General features: G+C 44.4%; 1 protein-coding gene across 3 annotated transcripts; it reads left to right on the plus strand.

Moving 5' to 3' along the window:
* The first annotated feature begins 184 nt into the window (after positions 1–184).
* Positions 185–20,474, plus strand: MLKL (mixed lineage kinase domain like pseudokinase). 3 transcript variants are annotated; one of them, XM_059667477.1, is made up of 11 exons: positions 185–596; positions 4,796–5,258; positions 9,816–9,884; positions 11,080–11,257; positions 13,303–13,400; positions 14,344–14,479; positions 14,874–14,955; positions 17,502–17,653; positions 17,863–17,912; positions 18,171–18,311; positions 19,094–20,474. In XM_059667477.1, the coding sequence occupies exons 2-11, from the start codon at positions 4,808–4,810 to the stop codon at positions 19,135–19,137; spliced, it is 1,401 nt and encodes a 466-aa protein (XP_059523460.1). In that variant the 5' UTR covers positions 185–596; positions 4,796–4,807; the 3' UTR covers positions 19,138–20,474. The 3 variants fall into 3 exon arrangements, with proteins under 3 accessions (XP_059523460.1, XP_059523461.1, XP_059523462.1); XM_059667478.1 differs by having other exon boundaries at positions 4,806–5,258; XM_059667479.1 differs by having other exon boundaries at positions 186–596; positions 9,819–9,884.
* The last annotated feature ends 218 nt before the right edge of the window (positions 20,475–20,692 follow it).

Raw genomic sequence — 20,692 nt, forward strand, 5'->3', positions numbered from 1 at the left:
TGCTGTAGAAACTTAACTCTTGTGCATACCATGTAGCCTATGGTCAAATTGGTTTCCTCATATGAGGTTCCCCTTTAAGTCAGTCCAAGAACCTACAGGGAGCCTTCAGTGAGGACTTAGTGTGTTCTAGAAATAGTTGCCGAGTGAATGCAGGAAGGAGGGGGAGGGTGGAAAGCGCAGGAGGAAACTGCCAGGAGGAAGGGAGGAGACTCCGCTCTGAACTTTCTAGAAAGGGGCTCTAGGATCCAGGGCACCTGAGCCGTGGGCTCAGACTTGAAAAGCTCCCGGGCTGGTCAGACTTCACTGTCCACGTGCCAGCCTTGGGGCGGTGGCCTCTGGAGGGCGCAGGACCGAACGGTTCAGGCACAACCCCAACCCCAACGACAGACAGTCCTGAGGCGGGAAGAGGGAGCGGGAGCGCAGAGCGGGAGCGCAGAGCACGGAGCCCCGGAGGGAAGCGGGCACAGGGACTCGGGACTCCCTGGTGGCCTCACGTCCACTGACTTCTCCGCTGGGCATAGGCAGCCCCTGCTTGGCTGGAGCGGGCCTCCTGGACTGTGCACCGGGCAGAGTGGACGCCTTCGGGAGGGACAAGGGTGAGTCTGGTGTGGTCTCCGGGCGCGGTCCGCCTTGCGGGGCCAGGGGGCTGCGGTGGGGTCCCTGGGCGGGGAGGGGAGATGGGGGAGTAACGGAGGGTGGTGTGGCCCACTGTTCGATTTCCCCGGAACTCGGGTCCGGGTTAGTTTCATTTCCTGCGCTCTGATGGTAGAGCTGCCCGCGCGCGGGTCTCTAAATGACTCACTGCTTTCTGCCAAAGAAGAGGTGGAATGGATGGGGGTCGGAGGGGCCTGGGAACCCGCTCAGAGGAGCCGTGCAAGGAGCCCTAGTAGACAGTGGAACTCCAGGCTGCCTGCGGGTGAATTGCCTAAGAAGCCTACTGAGTGATAATGCCCTCATCAGGAAAGGATGTCTGATACCTCTTTATTTTATTATTTTATTTTATTTATTTTGAGGAGAAAAGGAAATGCCATTAGATTACTTATGGATTTATATTGTTATGCCACTTAAAGATTTTTTCGCTTTTAAAAATAGTAAATTTTCCCTCTCCTTGTTAGCAGCTTTCCATATTATAAATAGCACTGCAATGAACATCTTAGTATATATCTTTCTATACACAGACAAGCTTTTCTACAGCATAAGTTCCTAGAAATTCACACTGTTGAGTCAAAAATATGTATATACTTCTATTCCCTCTTATCCTTTTGATATCTTTATCAATAGTTAATAAGCCCTAAGCAGTTTCAGTTATTGCAGTTTTTAATAGATTTGCATCTTGTAGGTAAGTCCTCTTATTTATTTGTTTTTAAAAATCTGGTTATTCCTACCAATTTCCTCTTTGAAATTAACTTTAGGATCATTTTGTTTCAATACCAAACTATACCATTGGGAGTTTTATTGGAATTGCTTTAAATTGGGTTTAAATTGGGGAAGGATTGTCTGGCTTGTCATTTCTAATCTTCACAGCCAGAGATATAACAGTTCTCTCCATTTTTTTTTAAGCTTTGTTTTGTGTGATTTTCTTCATACCACATCATCACTTCTGTAAAATGTATTGTTTTAAATTGTCACTTTTATGAGTAAGGTATTTCCCCATTATCTTTTTTTAAAAATATATTTTATTGATTTTTTTACAGAGAGGAAGGGAGAGAGATAGAGAGCTAGAAACATCAATGAGAGAGAAACATCGATCCGCTGCCTCCTGCACATCTCCCACTGGGGATGTGCCCGCAACCCAGGTTCATGCCCTTTACCGGAATCGAACCTGGGACCCTTCAGTCTGCAGGCCGACGCTCTATCCACTGAGCCAAACCGGTTTCGGCCCCATTATCTTTTCTGATTAATTATTGTGGAGATACAGCTTTTTTTATGAAGCTGGTAATAGGATAATTGGAGCTTGAAGCTATGAAACTGAAATCTGCAAGATTCCTTGAGCAACACTTTCACATCTGGACCAGAGAAAAGTGTAAAGCTCATTGCCCTCATGGGTGCCAAGAAATGGCTTTGAAGGCATTTGCTTAGCAACTGGGAGTAGCTGGGTAGTATGCAATCCACTGAGTCTTTTTAGACATGCCTTAATACTGTCACTTCCCTTGCCAGGTCCATATAACTTTAAGGCAAGAAAAACAAAAGTGTACCCACTGGTTGCTCAGTTGGTTTCACTTCTGCTTGTTTTTCACTCATCACTTTAAAGCCAGATTTGGGTGTCAAGCCAATGCAGTTCTCCAAACTGTTATCTGATCTTTAACATGGTGAAAATAGGTGTCCCACCTATTTCTTGGAGCTGCTGAGATTAACTGTTTAAAAGTACTTTGGAAACCATTACCATGGTCTTGTACTTATTTAAGTGCAACTTCCCTGAGCCTAAGTATCTCCAACTATAAAACAGTGAACTCATGGTTCCAAAGTTCGTAGCATATACTAACTGAATAGGGAGATTTGTGATCATTGTTATTATCATCACTCATTACTGAAACAGGTTGCCTTTAGTTACAAGTACAGCAAGCATGATTCAAACTGGCTTAAATAATAAGAAAGGTCATTGGTTCATGAAACATGTAATTGAGAAATGGGGTAGACTTCAGGGTCAGTTCAAACCTTTGCATTTTCTTTCCTTTTCTTTGCATTCTGTCATTTGTAGGTTGCTCATCCCAAGGCTTTAGGATTGGGGCTCCATGCTTTCTCACTCATTCACCCATATTCAGTTGAAAGAGAGAGGGAGGGGAAGAGAAATTAAGAGTTAGAAGCTGGCTTCCTGGGCTGTTTTAGGGGATCCAGGAATCTCCCCAGCAACCATTCCCCTCCACTCAAGTTAGCCCGCGTGCCCAATTTTGAATCAATCACTGTGAAAGGCTATTAGGAATTACCTGATGGCTTAGAGCACGTTTTCTCAACCCCAGCACTATTGACCTTTTGGGCTGGATAATTCTTTGCTGTGGAGGGGTTGTCCTATGCATTATAGCACCCTAACATCTACCCACCAGATGTAAGTAGCAATCACATTGCCAGAAGTCCTCTGGAGGCAAAATCACCTTTGGTTGAGAACCACTGGCTTAGATACATCAGGTTTCACCTCTAGAACCAGAAGTGGGGCCAGCTCCCTACACACTCACTGCTGAATGGGGGAGGAGCAATAAAATCTGGGCAGTAATAGGAAGTAGGAAAACGGGTGCTGTGAGGGCAACACCGATGTTCACCAGGATTCCTTTGTCCCTGGGAAACCCCTGAGTCTTTAGTGCAAATGCCTCTGAGGGAGCGGCACTTACATAATGAAGTCATGGGTGCATAGACAATGGGTAGGCTATAACAAATGCACGGCTTTCTAAAAACGCAGCAGAGAGAGCTGGGGACGAGCACTAGGGAGACAGGGATGCTCAAGCATTGGGAAAAGAGATAGAAAGGGAAAGCTGAGATTGACAGAAGCCAAGTTCTGTTACAATCCTGAGTATCTTTGGCCAACTGTGGCCACGGTTGCAAATTGGGGCTTCATGGGCAATAATATCCAGTTGGCAGACATGTTTTATTTGACCCACACAGTTGGACTGCACATTTTTTTACTTGGTTGCAAGATTTTATATTTTTTAAAGTTGATTTGAGAGAGAGAGAGAGAGAGAGAGAGAGAAATATCTATTTGTTGTCCCACTTATTTATGCATTCATTGGTTGCTTCTTGTGTGTGCCCTGCCAGGAGATCGAACCTGCAACTTGATGTATTGGCACGACGCTCTAACCAACTGAGCTACCTGGCCAGGGTTGGTTGCAAGATTTTAAACTGAGAGATTTAACATAAAAATCCAGATTTCTGTCTGCTCTTTCTTTTTTAAAAATATATTTTATTGATTTTTTTACAGAGAGGAAGGGAGAGGGATAGAGAGTTAGAAACATCCATGAGAGAGAAACATCGATCAGCTGCCTCCTGCACACCCCCTACTGGGGATGTGCCTGCAACCAAGGTACATGCCCTTGGCCGGAATCAAACCTGGGACCCTTCAGTCCGCAGGCCGACGCTCTATCCACTGAGCCAAACCGGTTAGGGCTCTGTCTGCTCTTTCAAAACTGGAAGATCTTCCACCACTGGACCATTTATCCTTGCTGGCTAACCCTTGCCTTCTTTAGACAGGGCCTGAGCTTTCCAACCCACCATCCTATCGTCACCCCTATACTTTGGCAGGATATTTTTGTTAGAATAGGCTAAACTGATATAATGACCAGACACCAAAATATAATGGCTCAAACACAATAGAAGTTTATTCCTCATTCACTTAACAGTCCGTGGCAGATGGTCCAGGTCTGTGAGCAGCCCTCCTCTAAGTGATGAATCGGGGATCCAGGATTCTTCCTTCTTGAGATTCTACCTTCTTTCTCGGGACTCCAACACCCCTAGGGCTGTGTCATCCTATGCATCCAGCTGATAGTGTGTAGAGGAGACAAACCCGCCTCAGCCCAAAGTAGCACATATCATATCCACTCTCACCCCATGGACGAGAACTAGTCATATGGCCACATCAAGCCTCTAGGAAGGCTGGGAGATATAGTCCTAGGTGAGCCGACACTTCCCAGCCACAGCTCTGTTATTATGGAAGGGCAGAACAGATATTGGTGGACGTCAAGCCATCTCTACCTCATATGAAATTGTGGGGAGAATTCTTCAGCCATTTAAATCACAGACACCCCGGAGGTTCCTGTAGCCCAGTCGTAAATATGCAGGAGATTTCTGGGACTTGAACAGATTGCATCAGTTTCTTCCAGGTATGGATATATTGAAGAACGTCATCTCCTGGGCCCAGTATGTGTACGAACTATGTGAAAAGATGCAACACTGCGAGGGACAGTACAAACGTCTAAGGAACCGCATCCACGGCCTGCTGCAGCCTCTGCAAGAGCTCCAGACCCAAGGAGAGGAGAATCTGTCCCCTGGGATCATCACTGCCCTGAACAATTTCCAGGCTGCCCTCGAGGAAGCCAAGAAGAAGATAGATAAGTTTAGCAATAAGTCCTTTCTCCATAAGTTTCTAAACTCAGGGAAGAACAAAGAACTCTTTACAGATGTGAACAATAGGCTGAACGATGTCTACCAGGAGCTCTCACTGGCGCTTCAGGTGTATCAGGGGGTGTCTATTTCAAGCATCAGCAAAGAAGCCTGGAAAAAAGAGGATCAGCAGGATGCAGAGGAAGATTGGCGAGTCTTCCAGACTCTAACTGGTAAGGCTTCTGTTGTCATGGGGAGTAAATGGGGGCATTTTAGTCTCGTTTCGATTTACCAGAGAAGCAGGAAGGCTGAAGAGGTTTGAGCAGATGTCATTCATGTGACTCAGAGCTCCTAGCATCCATGGGCCCAGATATGGCGGGCGGCGGGGGACCTGGTGAAATTTGGGCAAGCCGGAGTAGGAGAGAGGTTGGGGGTGTTGATACTAATGTCTTCTTTGCTTCTTCATTCTCTTTGATGTAATACCTAGAATTCCAGAAGCTAATTCCTTCCAGCCTTACTTTTTCCAGGACCTTCTGTTAATATGTAAATTATCAGGAGGAAGAACTAACTAATTAACTAAGCAAACATGAATTGAGGATAGTCACGTGCCACTCAATGGCAGGGATACATTCAAAGAAATGTGTCATTCGGCGATTTCAGCGATGTGGGAACATCAGAGCGCACTTACACAAACCTAGATTGTCTAGCCTACTACACACCTGGGCTATACATTATAACCTATTGCTCCTAGGCCACAAGCCTGTACAACATTCGACTGTACAAACCAACAAAAGATTAAGTCAAGAGAATAGAATGCAATCAGGAGACATAGTAAACACGAGATATATGAGGTTGCTGCTGGCATAATATTGCATATGGTTTCACAGTAAAATTTTTATAAGTAGAAAGAGTACACTCTAAAATGACAATAAAAAGGATAGTATTGTAAATACATAACCCAGTAACCTAGTCACTTATTATCAAGTATTATGTACTGTACATAATTGTATGTGCTATACTTTTATATGACTAGCAAGGTAGTAGGTTTGCTGAGACCAGCATCACCACAAACACCTAAGTAATCACTGTGGGACATCACTCGGTGATAGGAATTTTTCCGCTCCATTATAAGCTTATGGCCCACCATCATATATGCAGTCCATCACTGAACTCAACATTATGAAGCACACAACTGTACCTACTGTATGCCAGCTAGTGTTCTACGTTTCTGAGACATAACACAGAGAAAAATAGACAAAATCTCTGCCCCCTTAAAACATAAAGTCTGCAGATAGAGGTCTAAGTCATTTTATTTAAAAGCAATGAAAGCCATAAGCAGGGCAATGAAATAGAAAGTGACAGCGGGTGCAGACTGAGTGTTCAGGGAAAGCTTCTCTAACCGGTGGCATTGGAATGGACGCCTTGAATAATGAGAAGGAGCAAGCCATATGAAGATGAGGGAGAGGAGCATTCCCAGCAGAGAAAACAGGAGATGCAGAGGCCCTGAGATGGGGAATAAATGGAACAACCAGAAGGAACAACCAGAAGGCAGGATGGCTTTGGTGGGGTAGACATGGAAGAGAGAGTAGTATGAGATGGATGTGGAGAAGGAGGCCGGAAGATACAGGAGCAAGGTCATACAGGGCCATGAAGGCATGAAAAGAAATGTAGATTTTATTCTGAGTCATAGGAGCCAGGAAGGGGAGGTCTTAAACGTGGGCCTGTCATGATTTGACTTGTATTAAAGAACATCACTTGGGCTGCCATGTGGCGATGGACTGTAATGATACGTATTAGTCAGTTGCTATACTAATACTGCAATAACAAACCACCCCAAAACTCAGAGGCTTGAAACAATAGTCATTCCTTCTCCTGCTCACAGATCTGTGGGTCCATTTGGAATTCTTCTGATCTCAGGGGCCTTGGCTGGGCTGGGCTCCAGGTAGCAGGTCTAATTTGGGTCTGTTTAACGTGTCTCATTCTGTAGCCAAGGTTGTAGGAGCAGTGAGTACTTAGAGAATGTTCTTTTGGCAGAATTGCAAGAAGGCAAGCTCCACAGTACCAGCACCTTGTCCACTCTACTTTTGTCCACTAATATTCAAAGCCATTGATATAGCCAAGCCCAACATGAAGGAACAGGGAAATACAGTGTGCCTGCTATGAAGCTATAGTGGTGTGGATGTATAAGACTATTACATAGGAGTGAAGAATTGGGACCAATCATTCAACATACCCCAGAGGGCAAGAGTGGAAATGTGAGCCTAGTTAAGAGCCACTTTGAGACTAGGTAAAAAATGATGGTGGCTTGAACTAGAGTGGCCCTTGAACTTGGTGGACTTTAGTGGAGGACAAGGCCTTAGGGATGAAACATGGGCTAGGTTGGAATAGGGGAGACAGTGGGGCCAGGGCCACCAGAAGAGGGAACAGAGCAGAAGGACAGAAACAAATGTGGCCTTGTTACCCCTTTGCAGATCCTGGTGATAGGAATTCTAAACTCTTCCCTTTTGTAAGGATTGTGGGTGGAGAGAGAGGAAGTGAGGAGAGGGTAAAGGACATTTGAATGAACCTTCTGGGCACTGGAGACCAGCAAAATAACTGTTCTGCCACCTTGATGTGGAAGGTGGTCCATCCCCAATCAGGTCAGCAGGGGACACTCAACCAGGACAAACTGCGCCTAGAAGAGACCTGTGGGCAAAATGGGTTCTTTTCTGGACGAGGGAAAGTGAGACACCTGTAATCCTCCAAGCAAACACCCAACAAAGAAAAACAGAATCAGGGGTTGGGGGCCAGGGGAAAGAGGTGTGTGCAGGGGCCAATCCAGCTGAAAGACAGGACTGGCCCCCAGCCTTCCTAATCTTCAGCGCTCATTGGCCCACTTCCTGGGAAAGGTGGGGGGCATGTTGGTGTCATCAACTTGGAGGACAGGATTTACTTTCTGCTCTTGCTTTTCAGTTGTTTTTTTTTTATTGCTTAAAATATTACAAAGAGTAGTATATTTGTCTCCTTTTTTCCCCCCTTGACTTTCCCCCAGCCTCCCCTACCCCCCAGTGTCTTATGTCCATTGGTTATGCTTAAATGCATGCATACAAGTCCTTTGGTTGATCTCTTCCCCCCCCCCCCCCCCCGCCCCAACCCTCCCCAGCCTTCCTGCTATAGTTTGACAGTCTGTTTAATGCTGCTCTGCCTCTGTATCTATTTTTGTTCATCAGCTTATAATGGTCTTTATTATTCATAAATGAGTGAGGCTTTTCAGTTTTTAAAAACACTTTTATCAAGTAATACATTCACAAGGTACAAAAAGGGCCCAGCATGAGAAGTAAATGTCCTTCTCACCCTTGACCTCAAAGGAACTGTTTCCTTCCCAGACATAATCTTCTTTACCAGTTCGTTGAATAGCCTCCCAGATATTTAAGGATATAGATTTTTTTTTTATCACTGTTACACTATCAATAGCATCCTAAACACACTGTTCTGCTTCTTGCTTTTCTCATTAAATCTTGAATATTCATCCATATTAATTTTCATAGAGTTGCCTCGTATTCGTTGGTATACATGGGCCAGATTTATTTATTCATTCATTTATTTTAAAATATATTTTATTGATTTTTTTACAGAGAGGAAGGGAGAGGGATAGAGAATTAGAAACATTGATGAGAGAGAGAGAAACATCAATCAGCTGCCTCCTGCATACCCCCTACTGGGGATGTTGCCCGCAACCAAGGTATATGCCCTTGACCGGAATCGAACCTGAGACCTTTCAGTCCGCAGGCCAACGCTCCACTGAGCCAAACCGGTTATGGTGGGCCAGATATATTTAAACAACTCCCTATTGATGAACATTTGAGTTGTATCCAGTTTTTCACAATTGTAAGTAGTCCTGCCTTAAGCATCTTCGCATATATTTCAGGATATCTTTAGGAACAATTCCTATAAGTGGGTCAAAAAATATGAGCACTTTACTTTTTTTTTTCTTTTTTTTTTTACAGTTGTCCCCAGCCTCCTCCCCTCCCCCTGGCACTTAAAATTTTGATAGAGATTGCCAGATTGTCCTCTACAGAGGTTAGATCAATATCATTCCTACCAACTATGTATGAGATTGTGGTTCTCCACACTTTTCTTCATTAGCTTTAGCACTGAAGGTCCTATCAGTTTTTAAATGTATTTCTGATTATATAAATAATGATAGATGAGATTATGCTATGGTGTAAAAAAAACAAACAAACCACACAACAGTGTCTCAAAGAAAGAAAACTTTATTTCTTATTTAGGCAAAGTCCAGGAGACTCCGAGGTAGCAGCTGTCCTTTCCAGGAACTTTCAAGGTTATGGCACTTTCGCATTGACACAAACTTCCTTCGCATTTCTTTCACTTCATTTCTTAGTCAAAGCGAGTGACACGGCCATGCTTCAAGGCATTCACTATGTGCTTAGAAGTAGAAAGACAAGCCCTAACCAGTTTGGCTCAGTGGATAGAGCGTCGGCCTGCAGACTCAAGGGTCCCAGGTTCGATTCTGGCCAAGGGCATGTACCTTGGTTGCAGGCACATCCCTAGTGGGGGGTGTGCAGGAGGCAGCTGATCGATGTTTCTAACTCTCTATCCCTGTCCCTTTCTCTCTATAAAAAAATCAACAAAATGTATTTTTTTTAAAAAAAAGAAGTAGAAAGATGAATATTCGTGAGCAGTGGTAGTAATCCCTACTGCAATGAAGATGGTAAGTTAAAGAACATGGGACCTCCGTGTGCTTTTAATTCGCATTTCTATTTTTGAGTATTTGCTACTCTTTTTTCCAGCAGGAAGTGACATTATCGAAGCTTTCGTGGAGCAAGTGAAAAATGCAGTGGAAGAAATCATGAGGCGCCGTGAGTTACCTGTGACCCGCTGCTTCTGACTGCCCCCAAACCAAAGTCATTTGTTCAGTAGGAACTCCAGTCTTCCCCCACCCCACCACTACCCATTTTCTAGGCTGGATGGTTGGAAACAGCCCACAGGTTTGCGGAGGTGCTCATAACTTAGCCCAGGCTTCTTTCTGTCCATGGAGTAGCATTTGAAGGGAACTTCTTAACCCTCAAGATACCTTTTAGTACCAGTCTAAGTGCTGACAACTGCCTCTAGATCAGGGGTTCTCAACCTGTGGGTCAAGACCCCTTTGGGGATCTAACGACCTTTTCACAGGGGTCGCCTAAGACCATTGGAAAACACATATATAATTACATATTGTTTTTGTGATTAATCACTAGGCTTTAATTATGTTCAATTTGTAACAATGAAAATACACCCTGCATATCAGATATTTACATTACGATTCATAACAGTAGCAAAATTACAGCTATGAAGTAGCAACGAAAATAATTTTATGGTGGGGGGTCACCACAACATGAGGAACTGTATTAAAGGTTCGCGGCATTAGGAAGGTTGAGAACCACTGCTCTAGATAGTATCAAAGCTTCTTTTGCTGAATTCCCAAGAACAAATGCAAATCAAATTTAGAATACTCATTCATCACTCATTTGACCAATCTGTATCTGCTGTCAGAGCCTTGTACGTAGAGCCAAGTCAGATGCAGAGAAAGACCCTGCCTTAGGGGAGCTCACAGCCACAGGGTAGGAGGGAGGGAGAGGAAAGAGAGTCGTGTGAACACATACCAGCAGTGGAGTCACTCAGCTTGAACTATGTATCTCACTATTAGAGCTGAAATGACTAAACAAGATGCTAAATGTTCAAGTGCCGAGCTCACGTGGCAGTAGGAGTAGGAAGGGCTCCCAAACGAGAGAGACGGATTGAGATGGAGGTTTAGGCTGGAGAGACAGACAGGAACTTGAAGAAGAGGGGCAGGAAGTGCATGACACATTTTTGTTAACCATCCAGCTGTGTCTCTACTGGTCACTCAGAGGCTCTGGAGCCTCTTCCCCAGGCTGAGTGAGCCAGAAGGTCCCGCCAGGGCCAGCTTTGGGTCATGGCGTAAGGCTTCCCACTTACATTGTTTGCAGAGACACCTCTTCCCTTAGGACACCTTCCTCAGCTCATTGACTCTATTTCCTTCTGTCCTACGGTCAGAATTACAGACATCAATAAAGGCGGTCCTCGCATATAAAATCAAGGAGATTAAGAAGGAGGAGCTTTCTGATTGGATCTCTCTAAAGAAAAATGAGTTCAGCGAAGTTTTTAAAGGAAAATATTACCACTCTCCAGTGGCCATAAAAGTATTCAACAACGTCCAGACCAGAAACCCTGGGTAAGAGCTTTGGTATAGTTACTATCTCATGTATCATTTCACTTCCTCTCTAAAACTCCCCAGGGAGAGAGGCGTATTGTCTCCATTGGGTGGGAGAATGGGGCCCCAAAGGGTGAAATGACTTGCCCTCTACTCTTAAGGAGCAGAGCCTAGACTTTAAGTGCATGTCTTCCAACCTCAATTCTAGAAACTTCTCTCTTTTATTCATACATTTAGTTATTTAAAAATTTGTATTCCCTTCCATTCCTATTTCTCAGTTCCCCATCCCCTCCACAGGCAATAAAGTGTGTTTTGTTTGTAGGTGTTCTTGTAAAATGTATGTTGTTGTTATGTGTGCGTGCATCTTTTATTTTCACAAGCGGTCATGTTATATGTCTGTTGCCTACTGTTCTTACCTTTTCCACTCAGCATCAGGGAACTAGTATTGTACTTGTGGCCCTTTCCTTCTGACTGCTGTCTGCGGTGTAGACCCACATTTTACCTATTTTTCCAGTGATGGAACCCAACCTGTTTCCAACGTTCCCCCGCCAAAAATAATGCCACCATAAGTACCCCTTTAGGGACCTGTACGAGAATTTCTTTGGGCTGTGTTGCCAGGAGGGGACTCAATGGGTCATGCGGATATGAAATTGACTAAGTACTACCAGAATGGGTTGCAGGTGCCTATACTCTCTCCAGCAATGTGTGAGAGCTCTAGAGTTACATATCTCTACCAACTCTTAGTGTTATCCAGCTTTCTCGTTTTTCTCATGCTTATGCTTATAAAGTAACATCCTATCGCTATTTTGATTTGCATTTCTGTTTACTAATGAATTTGAACATTTATTCATATGGCTTTTAGCTATGTGGGTTTCCACTTCTCTATATTGCCCTTCTTTCTGTCACGGTTGCTGTTTTTGTCACGTCCGTTTGTAGAAGATAAACATGTATATTGTGGCAATTAATCATTTCTAAGTTTGAGATATTGCAAAGGTCTTCTCTCATCATATTGTCTATACTTTAATTTTGCCAGTGGTGTCCATCAACAGACATCTTAAATTTCGATGTTATTAATTCTACCAAAATGTTACCTTATTATGTATTTGTGCTCTTGAGGTGCCCTTCCATTCCCCTAGGCATTCCAGATTTCTTCTATTAACTGAGTTTTATTTCTCACATTAGGCTTTAATTCTCCTGGAATCCACCTTTGATATTATGTAAGGCCTAGCTTTATTTTTTATCTATACAATGAATCCATTTTCTCTACACCAGCTATTAAATGTTTTTCCCCATTGACTGTGGTGCCACATTTGTTGGATGTTAAGTTTCTATTTAGACATGGATCTGGCTCTAACCTCTCTATTACATTCCACTGGTCAATTTTTCTTTGCACCAATCACACCGTTTTGTTTTTATGATGACTTTTTAGTAATTCTCAGTATCTAGTAAGGTAACTCCCTCCATCTTGGCTCTTCTTTCTCAGGTTGACTAAGCTAAATAAATATCACATTCCTCAACATACACATTGAGATTTTGATTGGGATAGTATTTTTAATAACTTTAGTGAAACATCATTTACATACCATAAGATTCACCCATTTAAAGTGTATAACTTAATGGCTTTTAATATATTTACAGAGTTGTACAACCATTGCCATAAAGTGATTTTTAGGACATTTGCATCATCCCACAAGGAAACCCTAGACCCTTTACCAGTCACTCCCCATATACTGCTACCCCCACCTTCTCTAGCCCTAGGCACCTACTAATCTACTTTCTGTCTCTATGGATGTGTGTGTTCTGGATATTGCACACATGGAATGATACGATATGTGGCCTTTTGTGTTTGACTCCTTTCACTTAGCGTGATCTTTTCAAGGTAAATCTATGTTGTAGCATGTATCGTGCATGCTAATTCTACTGCTAAACACTGCCATCAGTGGCCAAGCTCATCTCACCCCAGGATGCTGACAATCCCCCACACATGCACAGATGGCCCCTACACTAAATGTTCTCAGAGGGACCCTCCCATCTTGAAATCTTAATTGTTCCTTTCATCCTCATAGAACAGTGAGGCATGTTTTCAATAATGAGGTCACAACCATGAAGAAATTTGATTCTCCTAACATCCTGCGTATATTTGGGATTTGCATTGATGAAACAGGTACGGAGTGCTTCTGGGGTTGGGCCTTCTTTTGGTGGTCTGTCATATATCTTATAATGCATTGCATTTTTAAAGAAGAGCTGGAAGGGTGGGATCTACACAGTGTTATTATGATCAGTGTTCGTTTTTCTGCATCCCAAGATGTAGGTTCCCATATCCTTTCAGGAAACAAGGACTTGAATTTGGCTTCATCCTGAGGGCTGATTTACACTAATGTGGCCACCTCCTTTTCTCCCAGTCTACTGGGGCTCTTGTTCAGATACTGGCCTGAGTGATGGAAGCATCTTGTTGCAATAAAACATGATAAAGCTGACTGATCAGTATAAGGAATCTACCCTGGATCATCATTAGTGTAGATCAAACCCAAGACTCAATTAACCTGCCCCTTGACCAAGAGCCTCATGCGTCAGATTCTTTTTCATTTTAATTTTTTAATGTGGCTGCATTTTCCCTCATAGCATGGCCTCTCCTGTGGGTTATGCATTGTTGCTCTTGCTTACAGAGGGGACAGAGCAACCCCTTTAAGTGTTTTATTCCCCTTTAGACGTTTCTCTACAGCCTCCCTCAACTAAAGGAAAATTTCCAGTGATATCTGGTCTCCTGGGTGATGGCTGAGGTGACTGACTCATTCTTTGTGTGTCGGTTCTTGCATCTGAGGGTGTGAACAAAACAGAGCCTGCCCTCTGGGATCTGGACTTGAGTAGGGGAGACATTACTCAAATAACAAGAGAATGTATAATTACGACATGCCAAATACTATGAAGAAGAGGTATGGGAACTCTGTGGGTATCTGACCCATTCAGTGAGGTCAGGATGCAAACTGTGTGAGATGGGGAGAGCGTGGGGGAAAAGCAGTGCAGCGCTGATTTCTGTGTCTGTAGAGATAGGGGGAGATGGGCTGCAGAGCAGGACCTCTGAGTGGGGCTGATCTTCTTTCCATCAGTGACCCCACCTCAATTCTCCATTGTCATGGAGTACTGTGAGCTCGGGACCCTCCGGGAACTGCTGGATCAGAAAAAGGATCTCACATTGGCTGAACGCATTGTCCTGGCCGTGGGGGCAGCCAGTGGCTTATACAGGTACCATATGGGTTGAAAGGATGCTGAGAAGAACAGAATGAGTCCTCCTTCCCTACTGATATCCCAGAGAGGATGAGAGAACAGGCCAGAAGCCCAAAATAGTCTCCCCTTCCTTAAGTTTTTGTTGTTGTTAATCCTCACCCGAGGATATTTTTCCATTGATTTTTAGAAAAAGTGGGAGGGGGAGAGACAGAGAGCGAGAAACATCGATGTGAAAGCGACACATCAATTGGTTGCCTCCAGCCCTCGCCCTGACCAGGGATCGAGCCCACAACTGAGGTACAAGGGGGAGAGGCACGGTACTGACCAGCCTCCTTGTTCCGGTAATAACTGTCAAGCCGCCCGGGAAGGTCTTGCGAAGGTCACTAACGCTCCCTGCCTCTGGTCACATCAGGCTGCACCGGTCCGAAGCCCCTGAGCTGCATAGAAACATCAGCAGCAGGAGCTTCCTAGTAACTAACAACTACCAAGTGAAGGTGAGTGTGGCCTTCCAGGGCGCTCTTTGAGTTCAACCTTGGTGACTGTTTGGTGCCGGGAGAGGGACACCTGTTGCCCAGAAAAGCTGTGCCTGCTTGTTTCTCTGCCTTAACTCTGCCTTAGAACTGAACTCATAACCCTTTCCTTGCCTGGACAGCTTTCCGGGTGCCCACCATAGGTCAGACTCAATCCTGCCTGTTAGGATGCCTGTCTTCACTCACCACCTGCTTAGCAGGGATGGGCTAAGAGTCATTTCCCTTATTTTTATAAGAGACTGGGACCAAATGATCTTTAAAATATGTTTTTATTGATTTCAGAGAGAGAGGAAGGGAGAGGGAGAGAGAGAGATAGAAACATTGATGAAAGAGAAACACTGATCGGCTGCCTCCTGCACACCCCCTATTGGGGATCGAGCCTGTACCTGGGCATGTGTCCTGACCAGGAACTGAACCAGCCACCTCCTGATGCATAAGAGGAGGCCCAACCAACTGAGCCACACTGGCTGGGCGAGAGTCATTTCCCTTTAGATTCCTGGACACCACTTCTACATCCCCCCAGTACCCACCAGGGGATCTTCTCAGGCCCAACTAGGCATTCAGACTTACAGGACTGACATAGGCCACACTTGGCATTTGGAGTCACTTAGAAGGGTATCATGCAGGAAACGTAGCTTACCAGCACAGCAGCGTCAAATCTTTCTCTCCAGTGGAGTCCCCACAGCTGTCCCACAGTCACCCAGGAGGTGTTCTCTTTGCCCTGCCCCAGGTGCTAGAGAAAGAGGCTCCCCTCGGGTGGGTGTGGGGTCCTCTAGCCTTAGAAGCCTCATGACCCTCGGAAGTCATATTATAACAACTTCTGAGGCACATCTTCAAGTGTCCCCATGGAGGCATGCCAGTTATAAGATTCACCACATGCCCTAACCAGTTTGGCTCAGTGGATAGAGCGTCGGCCTGCGGACTGAAAGGTCCCAGGTTCGATTCCGGCCAAGGGCATGTACCTTGGTTGTGGGCACATCTCCAGTAGGAGGTGTGCAGGAGGCAGCTGATCAATGTTCCTCTCTCATCGATGTTTCTAGCTCTCTATCCCTCTCCCTTCCTCTCTGTGAAAAATCAATAAAATGTATTTTTTTAAAAAAAGATTCACCACAAATCCCAGCATCCCTATCAGCTCTTTATAGTCTGCATACCCTGTCAATAAGCTTTACCAATCAGTGATCATTTTTTGTCATCAACATATTACATAAGAGCATAGGTGACAGTCTGCTTTTATCAGGTTCCCAAGAGAATGGAGCTAAAAAGTCGGATTCTAATAAGGAAGAGAAAGGGTTTAACTCAATGTCCATAATTCCCAAATGCTAAAAGAATATTTTCTTTGTCATCCACAGATGGCTTTCTTTCTTCCAGCATTATGAGTTTCAGAGACAGTCCCCCCAAAACAGAAGATAGTTCTTTTCTGCCATTCCTCCTCATCAGTGTGATATAAGTGCTCCCAAAACACCATGACTGTATCACTCAGGGTCCTCATCCCGCCGGACTGTAACATGTGTTCTTCAGCCTTTCCTCTCTGGCATCTAGCATGGTGACAGGTGTCAGAGGATGTTAGTGCTCAGTAAACATGTAATGGAAAGGGGATGAGCCTGGCCAGTGTTGCTCAGTGGTTGAGCGGGGACCCATGAACCAAGAGGTCACTGGTTCGATTCCCAGTCCAGGTACATGCCTGGGTTGCAGGCTCAATCCCCAGTGGGGTGTGTGCAGGAGGCAGCCGATCCATGTTTCTCTGTCATTGATATTTCTACCTCTCTATTCCTCTTCCATCCTCTCTCTCTAAAAAAAGTCAATGAAAACGTATTTTTTAAAAAGGGTGGTGGATAAGCCCTCTACGTGTCTTATCCTTGCATATCTAGCCAAGTTTGGGGGTGGCACACCTCTGCACACTGATGGCACTAATGACAGGTGTACATGGAGAAGGGAGACTATCTGCTCCCATTAATCGCGTTGTGGCTTCTTTAAGAGCATGGCATTGGCCATGCAGGGTCAATGGGGGGAACTCAGAGTTGTCATGTAAAATCCACAGTAACAGGCTGGCTGTTCCATAGGGTCAGATCAACAGAGAGGGTGCCCTATGTCATTTTTCCAACTGCTTCTGAGAGAAAACAAGCCATGTGGTAGCTCTATGCACCTCTTCCACCCTCACTTAGTGGAGTTAAGTCCTCAACTGAGAAAGCACTGCATCTAATACAGTGAGACTAGAACAGCTACAACTTACCAAGTCTTACAAGTGCTTTATAACCATTATCTCAGGTAATCCTCATTGTCCCATTTTATAGAGAAGAAACCTTTGTGTTTCTCTTGGTCAATACACCATAATAAATTAAACCCATAATGCCAGCCAGTATGGTAGCCACAGAGAGAAGACATCACTGGAAATACAATTCAAAGGTAAAAGACTCTCCCCGACAATCATGTGTAGTACCAAGCCCTTGCCCACTACTCCCAACCCAAGATCGTGTTGTTTCTTTCTATCTCTAATTCAACTTTCTATCTAGCTTTCAGGATTTGAGTTGAGCAAAACACAGACTTCCATCGGCAGAACAACTAAGAGAAAAAAAGAAGGGAGAGTCAATTCCACAGCATATATCTCACCTCAGATACTGGAAAACCCGTACAATAAATATGACATAGCCGCTGAAATATACAGGTATGTTCATGTTCTTGCTCAGACTCTAACTCAGATGAACAGGACAGGAAAGCCCAAGTCAAACTCCACATCCAAACACCATCATACCTCTACTCTGTTGAATGGAATTGGGTGGCAATCAAAAAAATTCACTGAAGTTTCTAGAAATGGCTAAGAGGTCTGGGAAAACAGGAACATTCTGATTGTTCAGCTTCTTGGTTTTCTTTCAGCTTTGGAATTGTCCTCTGGGAAATCGTCACTGGGAAGACCCCGTTTGAAGGTAACCAGGGTGAAGGTTGGCTCAGATGGTGCTGGGATTGGGTCCTTTTCCAGAAGACTAGAAATTCCCCATCAGTGCTGTCCTGGGTGTTTTGTTCTCCAATGTGGGCACTGCCTGGGCTGGTCATTGAAGTCATTGGAAGCTCTTGTTTCTTCAGTACTTAAAGTCCCTAAGTCTGATGCCAGCAATCCTCATCCAGAGAGATGTGTGAGTGCCAGAGCAATATTTCAGCCTCTCATCCTCTTGTTTCCATGCCAGGCTGTGATTCTGGGAAGATCCGCCAGCTGGTAGCTAAAGACAAGCACCAGGAGCCACTGGGTGAAGACTGCCCTTCACAGTTGCAGGAGATCATTGATAGTTGTCGGGCTTTCGAGCCCTCCAGGCGGCCCTCTATTAAGGGTAAGGTCCTCTCTGATCCGAACAATGTGAGCCGCATGTGTTAGTTCACATTTGTGAAAGATTTCCTTTATGGTTCACAAGCAAGGGTGATTTTGCCCCTCGGGGGACATTTGGCAATGTCTAGAGACATTTTTTGGTTGTTACAACTCAGGGACGATGGGTGGGGTAGATCATACTACTGGCATCTAGTAGATAGATGCTACTCAACATCCTACAATACAGAGGACAGCCTCCTACAACAAAGAATTCTACAGCCCAAATATCAATAGTACAGGACTTCAGAAACTCTGTGTTAAGGGATGGTGTTTAGTCTAAAGTGGGTTGGGGAGGTAGATTATTCCAGCTTATATTCACTATATTCATATTCTCTCATTCTCTCTCCTCTCTCTCTCTCTCTCTCTCTCTCATTCTCTCTCCTCTCTCTCTCTCTCTCTCTCTCTCTCTCCTCCCCCTTCCTTCTTTCCTTCTTCCCTCTTCTAGGCTCCCTTGCAACTCAGGGTCAGCCTGGTATTAGAGAATCTAAAACTGAGACTAATTCGGACTAAGATGGGAGTTTACCCCTCCTTTGTATTTGAGAAGCTACTTGTATTTGAGAAGTTGACCAAGTAAGAAGGAACATCATATCACTAAGGCATGAATGCAGATGGTGGTTTAGGCTCCATCCAGCCAGACCAAAGGGAGTGCAGTTTATGCACTGTTGTGCAGTGTAGAGACATCTTTGTGCTTCTAGCTTGGCTTTCAGCACCCTTTTATTGTCTAACTTTCTGCTCATTCATTCACAGAAATCTCAGAGAAGCTGTCTATCTTTTACAAAGCTGTGGACTGAAACAGAAACTAAGGAGTCGCTGGACAAGAAACTGGAAGAGGCGAAAGCTGGGCATCTTTCTCTCTCCTGTCCTCAGCATGAAGTTATTTATGGATTCAGGGAAGCAGCACTTCTCTGTTACAAAGAGAAAACAGTTCCCAGTCATGCAGAGCACATCCCCCTCCAAACGATATTGTCAAAAGTATGTCTCTGATAGTAACTGTGATAGATGTTTTACAAAAACGTATCTCTCTCTGTATGGACACCTCTTAGCACTGTGACTTTGCAGCTCCTCCCATGGCAAAGTGGAATCTACACATGAAACTAATATATTATTGTATGTCAATTATATTTCAATTGAAAAGAAATACCCTCTCTTACAAACTGAAAGGTTTATAGATAATGCAATGATATATCTGGAGTTTAATTTAAAATAATTCAGGGGGAGGGAAAATAATCTTACCTAATAAACATGTAAATTGACTGTTCCTCCGCTATGCTCACAATCAGGAGAGTATGCAAATTAACCCAACAAAGATGGCAGTTAATTTGCATACATAGGTGCGAAACGGCAGAGTGGGACGGAGCAGCGAAGACTGAAGGTGGCTCCGGCCAGAGTGAAGGCCTGGGTCCCGGGTGCCGGAGAAAAACCGGTGCCAGCAGCCAGGGGAAGGGAAGGCCTATTGCATGAATCTCTTCATGCAACAGGCCTCTAGTTATAAAGAAAAAAGTAAAATAAGATTAGCTCTGAGTTGCTAGTTGAATCTGGATAATGGGTACATATGGGTGAATATGCTTAAAACTTTCCACAATAAAATGATTTTTTAAAAGGGGGAAAAAATAAAACCTACTTCTCCACTCCTTGAATCTAGGCTGGTATTGCGACTGGCTTTGGCCAATAAAAGGTGGAAGCGATGGTGTGCCCATTCCAAACCTAGGCTTCAAGAGGCCTTATACACTTCCACTCCCTCTCTTGGACCCTGATCCAGACATGAACCGGGCTACTATGCTGGAGAATGAGAGCTACATGGAGCAGAGACAACCTAACCCAGCTGGCCCAGTCAACACCAGAAGAACCACACAGCTGAACCAGACCAAACTGTCCATTCAGCCCTAGCCAGTTTGGCTCAGTGGATAGAGCGTCAACCTGCGGACTGAAAGGTCCCAGGTTCGATTCCGGTCAAGGGCACATGCCCGGGTTGCAGGTCCTGGTAGGGGGTGTGCAGAAGGCAGCCAATCTGATTCTCACCAATGATGTTTCTCTCTCTCCTTTCCTCTCTGAAATCGATAAAAATATTTTGTTTTTAAAAACTGCCCATTCACAAAATTATGATCTAAATAAATTATTGTTGTCTTAAGCCACTAAGTTTTGGGATGATTTGTTACACAATGGTAGTAACTAAGCAAACACTGTTCAGTCTTCCTCTTGACCATTGAACAAAATACAAACTCCCCATTTGGGTACCCATGGCCTGTATCTCTGACCCTAACCTTGCTTCCTATATGAAGTTCCAGAGTTCTACCAGATACTGCAAACTCTAATGCCTATAGTGTCTCAGAGGAAACCCCCATGAGT

Source organism: Myotis daubentonii, chromosome 15 (assembly GCF_963259705.1).
Source record: "Myotis daubentonii chromosome 15, mMyoDau2.1, whole genome shotgun sequence".
NCBI classification, from domain to species: Eukaryota; Metazoa; Chordata; class Mammalia; order Chiroptera; family Vespertilionidae; genus Myotis; species Myotis daubentonii.